This window comes from Camelina sativa, chromosome 2 (genome assembly GCF_000633955.1).
Source record: "Camelina sativa cultivar DH55 chromosome 2, Cs, whole genome shotgun sequence".
Lineage (NCBI taxonomy): Eukaryota > Viridiplantae > Streptophyta > Magnoliopsida > Brassicales > Brassicaceae > Camelina > Camelina sativa.
Genome location: NC_025686.1, coordinates 12,680,405 through 12,687,482, shown reverse-complemented (window position 1 = coordinate 12,687,482; position 7,078 = coordinate 12,680,405). Strand labels below are relative to the sequence as shown.

Below are 7,078 nucleotides of genomic sequence, written 5' to 3'. Positions count from 1 at the left end.
AAAGATATGGTGGTGATGGTTGATAGAAGAAAGAGAGATGGTGAGGTTGTGTTATGGAATGTTATGATTGATGGTTACATGAGACTTGGTGATTGTAAAGCTGCACGGATGTTGTTCGATAAAATGCGTCAGAGAAGCGTTGTCTCTTGGAACACGATGATATCAGGTTATTCGCAGAACGGGTTTTTTAAGGACGCTGTTGAGGTTTTCTGTGAGATGAAGGAAGGAGATGATTTTGATATCCGTCCGAATTATGTTACTTTGGTTAGTGTTCTTCCTGCGATTTCACGGCTCGGGTCGTTAGAGTTAGGAGAATGGTTGCATTGTTATGCGGTGAATAATGGTATCAGGATTGATGATGTGCTTGGCTCTGCTTTGATTGATATGTACTCGAAATGTGGGATCGTTGAGAAAGCGGTTCAGGTGTTTGAGAGATTACCTCGAGAGAATGTGATTCCTTGGAGTGCGATGATAAACGGGTTTGCTATACATGGACAGGCAGGTGATGCTATTGACTGTTTTTGTAAAATGAGGCGGGCTGGAGTTCAGCCTAGTGATGTTGCTTACATCAATCTCTTGACCGCTTGTAGCCATGCTGGGTTGGTAGAAGAAGGAAGTATTTCAGTCAAATGGTGAGTGTGGATGGGTTAGAGCCTAGGATTGAACACTACGGGTGTATGGTTGATCTATTGGGTCGTTCTGGTCTTCTTGATGAGGCTGAGGAGTTCATACTTAATATGCCTATAAAACCAGATGATGTGATATGGAAAGCACTTTTGGGTGCTTGCAGAATGCACGGAAATGTCGAGATGGGCAAGCGTGTTGCGGACATTCTGATGGATATGGTTCCTCATGACAGTGGAGCTTATGTCGCCCTCTCAAACATGTATGCTTCTCAAGGAAACTGGTCAGAGGTTTCAGAGATGAGGCTGAGAATGAAGGACATGGATATAAGAAAAGATCCCGGGTGTAGTTGGATCGACATTGATGGCGTGCTTCATGAGTTTCTTGTGGAAGATGATTCTCACCCGAGAGCCAAAGAAATCAACTCAATGCTCGTAGAAATCTCAGAAAAACTGAGACTAGCTGGGTATAGACCAATCACCACACAGGTTTTGTTAAACTTGGAGGAAGAGGATAAAGAAAACGCACTTCATTACCACAGCGAGAAGATCGCTACAGCGTTTGGGTTGATAAGTACGAGCCCTGGCAAACCAATACGCATTGTTAAGAACCTACGCATCTGTGAGGACTGTCATTCATCCCTCAAACTCATATCAAAAGCTTACAAGAGAAAGATAACAGTCCGAGACCGGAAACGTTTTCACCATTTCCAAGATGGTTCATGCTCGTGCATGGATTATTGGTGAAAGTAAAAACAGAAAGACTTTTTTTTTTCTCTGTGGATACAGCACACAAGGTCTGTTGTTTCTTTGCTGCTGGTTCAACATTGATAAGAATTGAATTTTTGTAGTCTGTAGTTTAGAATCTGATAAAACAAAAATCTTGATAACTACATCATTTCATTTCAAGATTAGGAGTTCATTATAAGTAATTTGAAGATTGAATTTCGTAACCCATAAATATTATGATAATGTTTAACTAAGTTTACGTTATCGAACACTCCAGAAGATCATTGTGCACCACAATTGTAGAAACAGTTACATATGTACCGATCAGAGCCTGGTGGCTTCTCAACACAACTTCCGAATCCATTTAAATTCTTGAAACACAGTTCTCTACACTTCGCCAACAAACATTGTTTCCCCGGCTCTAGTTCTTGTCTGCATCTCTTTANCACACACGGTCTGTTGTTTCTTTGCTGGTTCAACATTGATAATAATTGAACTTTTGTAGTCTGTAGTTTAGAATCTGATAAGACAAAAATCTTGATAACATCATTTCATTTCAAGATGAGGAGTACGTTCATATATAATTTGAAGATTGAATTTCGTAACCCATAAAAATTATGATAATGTTTAACTAAGTTTACGTTATCGAACACTCTAGGAGATCATTGTGCACCACAACTGTAGAAACAGTTACAAATGTACCGATCAGAGCCTGGTGGCTTCTCAACACAACTTCCGAATCCATTTAAATTCTTGAAACACCGTTCTCTACACTTTGCCAACAAACATTGTTTCCCCTGCTCTAGTTCTTGTATGCATCTCTTTTGTGCCTCAGTTTTGGGAACAATCGACAATACTGCAACCAATAGTGAGTATATAAGTTCATAGATATGTATGAATAGATTGAAAACTGTATATAAGTTATAACATTAGTATGCTTCATTAGCTTAATATTTCAAAACTCATTCTATATTAACATATTAGATCGTTGAGTATATACAATAATATGAAATTATAACTTATAAGAATAAAGTTAATTACCTGAGAAGAGAACCACAAAAACTATGAAATAAGAAAGTAATTGTTTGTTCATGGTGCGAGACTTATAAATATTTGAAAAATGTCAGAGAAAGAGATCAAGTGAACTGTGAATTTTTTGATGAGAATCATGAGCTCATGGCCAACAATTATATACAGCACTCTAGCTTAGAAGACGCAATCATCATTCAATATTAATTAACTAGAGAAGATATATAATTATACGCAGAGAGATGTATAGAATCATATAAGGGAGAAAGATGATTATAACACAGTTTACTGCCAGAAGAACAAACTTAGTATGGCAAGTATATAAGTAAAATTAGGGAGATTTGAATTTAAAGGATTGTTTTTTTAAAAATATTTGTATTAAAATTTTATAAAAGCCATCATTTGATTAACTCAATGACTGCATAATTTGCCAACTGTAGCCGTTAATTATGGATGGTTTAGGCCTAAATTCTCTGCGATCACCACCAGTTATACCGCCAACACAGACAAAGAGCAATGAAACCTTTGAGCAAAGAGCTGAACCTTGAGACTCCGCTTGGTAGTTCTCACTCGCTGGTTAACTGTTAAGTACCAGAAGCAACTCAGGAAATGTGCTTTTCCACAGACGCTCTGATTTAAAGACAACATTCAGACAGTGAGATGATTAGAAGTCAGATTCCCTCTTAGTATCTACCACAAAAACAGGAGTAAAAAATGTTTGTTCGAGTCTTGTATTGGTTGAATTTCAAAGTGTTACGATAATAAGCTTTTAGGTGTGAACAGAACTAAATAGCTTGATAATAATTATGTACCAGAAGATGATATAAATTTAACTACATGAAATGGTTATAACAACAATCAAATGGCTGTCTGTCAGTTGCAGCCATCCGTACGCACACCTTCGAGCCATGGATGCTGCTGACTCAACCGCAGGTCTTATCTTCGTCATTGTTTTCTCTATTTGAATTCTGACACCAACATCCTTCTGCTTTTTTTGAAATGCCAGAGAGGTTATTAGGGATCTAGAGTTCAGAAATTGAGTGTGATACACTTATTAGAAGCAATGCATGAGGTTGAAAGTAGAAACCTTTTCTAGGGAGCATTGTGTGTCTAAGATGTGGCAAAAGTATGATAGCTAGCTTCAGTGTACTGTGGTAAGACAAGGCTGGGAGTCAAAAGTTGTCCTATAAAGCAACAGAAAGATAGGAGTTCTTACAAGGAGGATGAGGGCTTATACCTTTCTTAAGAGGGTTCCATTACAGTTAGGATAGTTTGGACAAACTGTTCCCCGTTCACGTACGGTCACCAAGCAGACGAAAGTTGGGCATGCGTATCGTGTATTTGCAAGACTCATCGTCACACTGTTGAAGGCAAAATGTACAAGAAAGCATGACTTAATAACAACAGGTGTTCAGAATAAACGAGGCAAGTGAGAAGGTTATATGTGCACCATCACTATGCCTTTGTTAGCTATCATTGCAGGGGATATTCTTCTCGTGCTGCCTTTTGCTTCGCATTTCGGGCAATGCAGTATAAGCCAGAATACAGAATCAGATTCCTCTGTTTTAGATTTGTTACCGATCGACGCACAAACTATAGTTTAAGAACACAAAGGAAGAATAACTCTCTTCTTTATTGCTTAAGAAAAATAACTCAAATTCAAGCTCTCTCTCTCAAATCTCTTTAAGGCTTACCACACCTTGGTAGCTCTTTATATATAAAAACTCAAAGACACTTTTCCAAAACCAATTAGGAAATATAACTTATTTAGATAACTCCTATAAGTCTAATATGTATATTTGAATATCTCTCAAATATACTTAGCTTGGGCTTTAAGCTACTTCAAGCTTATTCCAACATTCTCCCCCTTAAGCTTGATGCTACTCTCACTCACATCTTGAACTCCAATAAAGCTCCTCATTTCCTTGAACTTGATTCTTCCAAGTGGTTTTGTTAATATGTCAGCCTTTTGCTCCGATCCGGGAACATGTTCCACTTCTATAAGTTCTTTCTCGACACATTCTCTAATAAAATGGTACCTCCGATGTATGTGCTTACTTCTTCCATGAAACACTGGAATCCTTGTAAGTGCTATCGCTGATTTGTTGTTCGACAGAATTGTGACTCGCTTACTAGGTGATCCGGTGACTTCAACAAGCATGTCACGAAGCCAAATTGCTTGCTTAGCTGTTTTGGTGGCTGCCATATACTCGGCCTCACACGAGGACATTGCTAGTGTGTCTTGCTTTTGACTACACCAAGTGATTGGACTATCACCAAAGTAGAATATGTGACCGGCTGTGCTCCTTCCATCATCTTTGTCAAGGTTATGACTACTGTCACAGTAACCAACCACATCCTTGTTCTTGTTTCGTTCAAAGACAAGACCCAGTGATGAAGTTCCTCGCAATTCTCTTAAGATCTGCTTCAAAGCGGCTCCATGTGATATCTTTGACTCATGCATATAACGACTCAATACGCCAACGCTATAAGATAGGTCTGGTCATGTCTGTATCAAGTATCGTAGAGATCCTATAATCCTTCGGTAGCTCTCTCATCAATGCTCTTCTCCTCCTGAGATTTCGACAATTGCAGGTTCATCTCCATTGGTATATGTGTTGAATTACATGTATCCATTCCTGCTTCAATTAGAATTCTCTTAGCATATCTCTCTTGTGTTAAGCTGTTACCTCTCTCATGTTGGTGGACTTCAATTCCAAGGTAGTATGTAAGCTTCCCAAGATCACTCATCTCAAACTTTGTTCCCATCACCTTTTTAAACTCTTGAATTGAGCTTAATGAGGAACCAGCAACTAGTAAGTCGTCTACATATACACACACTATAAGCAGCGACCCTCTCTCCTCCTTTTGATACAGTGATGGCTCTTTAATACACCTATGAAACCCCAAATCTCTTAGTATCTTGTTCAGCTTGTCATTCCATGCTCTAGGAGCCTGTTTCAAACCATCAAGAGCTTTGTTTAACTTGTAAACCTTGGTTTCTCTTCCTAAGACTTCAAACCCCTATAGTTGTGTGACATATACCTCCTCCTTCAGTACTCCATGAAGAAATGCTGTTTTTACATCAAGGTGATGTATTTCCCAACCATTCGATGCTGCTAAGGCAATGATAAGTCGAATTGTTTCTATGCGAGCTACTGGAGCAAACACCTCATCATAATCAATACCATGTCTCTGCACATAACCTTTTGCCACTAATCGAGCTTTGTACTTGTTAATACTCCCATCAGAATTGCGCTTTATTTTGAACACCTACTTCAAGCCAATTGGCTTAGCTCCAACGGGAATATCAACCAGGTTCCAAGTTCGATTTTTCTCTATAGATGATATTTCTTCCTCACATGCTTCAACCCACACTTTAAGCTCTTTCGCCTCCTGGAAGCTCCATGGTTCCTCATTTATTACCATCAACAATCGTTCACACTCTGTTTCAGCAATAAGTACATAATCGTTCTCGTTCTCGTTGACCTTCTGAGCTGCTCCGGTGAACCATGAGCTTCGTCATCACTCTCATATTCCTCAACTTCATCTTCACTAAGGTTCTCAACCTCTATAGCTTCCTCTCTGTCATTAACGTCTTCACTCATTCCTCGAGAGACGTTGGTATCTTCTTCTGTCTCAGTCTCTGTTTCAAACTCTCTTATACCTTTATTTCCAAATTCTCCTATACCAATTTCAAATGTTCCAGAGTTTGCACTTTGATTTCTTTCTGAAATATTCCAGCTCCAACTCTTGCCTTCATCGAATATCACATCTCGGCTCACAATGATCTTCTTACTTTTGGGGTCAAGAAGACGGTAGGCTTTATAGCCCGGCTATGTTCCTAAATGCACCAGAATTCTTGATTTATCGTCGAGTTTCTTTCTCCCAACAGCCTATGTTCGTGTATAGGCGATGCATCCAAATATTTTAAGGTGGCTGAGATTTGGTTTGCTACCTTTAAACATCTCGTAAGGAGTTGAAATATTCAGAGACCTCGTTGCTATTCGATTGATCAAATAGGTTGCGTGCCTCACTGCCTCTCCTCATAGATAATTTGGTAAGTTCATGTGCTTTAAAATGCTCCTAGTCATCTCCAAAATGGTCCGATTTCGTCTCTCAACAACTCCATAATGTTGAGGAGAATAAGGTGCAGTCAATTGCCTATTGATGCCGTATAGACCGCAATATTCTTGGAATTCAAGTGACACAAATTCACCACCTCTATCTGTTCAGAACGTTTTTATCACCGTCTTCATTTCTTGTTCCGCAAGTGATTTGAATTTCTTAAATTTTTCAAAAGCCTCACTCTTCTCTTTCAACAGAATCGTCCACATATAGCGAGAATAATCATCAATGAGCACAAACACATACCTCTTGTGAGCTGGTGTAATCGGTCCGCAAAGGTCTCCATGGACTAACTCAAGAGCTTGTGTGGCTCGGTATACGGTTGCTTGAGGGAAAGGTTTTCTGGTGTGTTTGCCAAGAAGGCATGACACACACGTTTCCTTCTCAATTGTGATACTTGGTATACCGGTCACTAACTCTTTATCAATCGTCATCTTCATTGTATCTAAGTTAACATGGCCCAAACGTGCATGCCATGTACTTGATTCAGCCGATGCTGTTAACTGTAGACACTTGATAGCCTCAACTTCCAATATGACCTTATATAACCGATTCTTTGACCTTGCTGT

General features: G+C 39.1%; 2 protein-coding genes and 1 pseudogene across 2 annotated transcripts; 1 reads left to right on the top strand and 2 right to left on the bottom strand.

Moving 5' to 3' along the window:
• LOC104723206 overlaps positions 1-1,532 on the top strand; it is a 2,984-nt pseudogene extending 1,452 nt beyond the window's left edge.
• Positions 1,634-1,962, bottom strand: LOC109126642 (putative defensin-like protein 165). Its single transcript, XM_019230386.1, has 2 exons — positions 1,959-1,962; positions 1,634-1,872 (listed from the first exon to the last, which is right to left on the bottom strand). The coding sequence occupies exons 1-2, from the start codon at positions 1,960-1,962 to the stop codon at positions 1,634-1,636; spliced, it is 243 nt and encodes an 80-aa protein (XP_019085931.1).
• On the bottom strand, positions 2,015-2,445 carry LOC109126641 (putative defensin-like protein 165). Its single transcript, XM_019230384.1, has 2 exons — positions 2,394-2,445; positions 2,015-2,208 (listed from the first exon to the last, which is right to left on the bottom strand). Exons 1-2 carry the CDS (start codon positions 2,443-2,445, stop codon positions 2,015-2,017), a joined length of 246 nt encoding a protein of 81 aa, XP_019085929.1.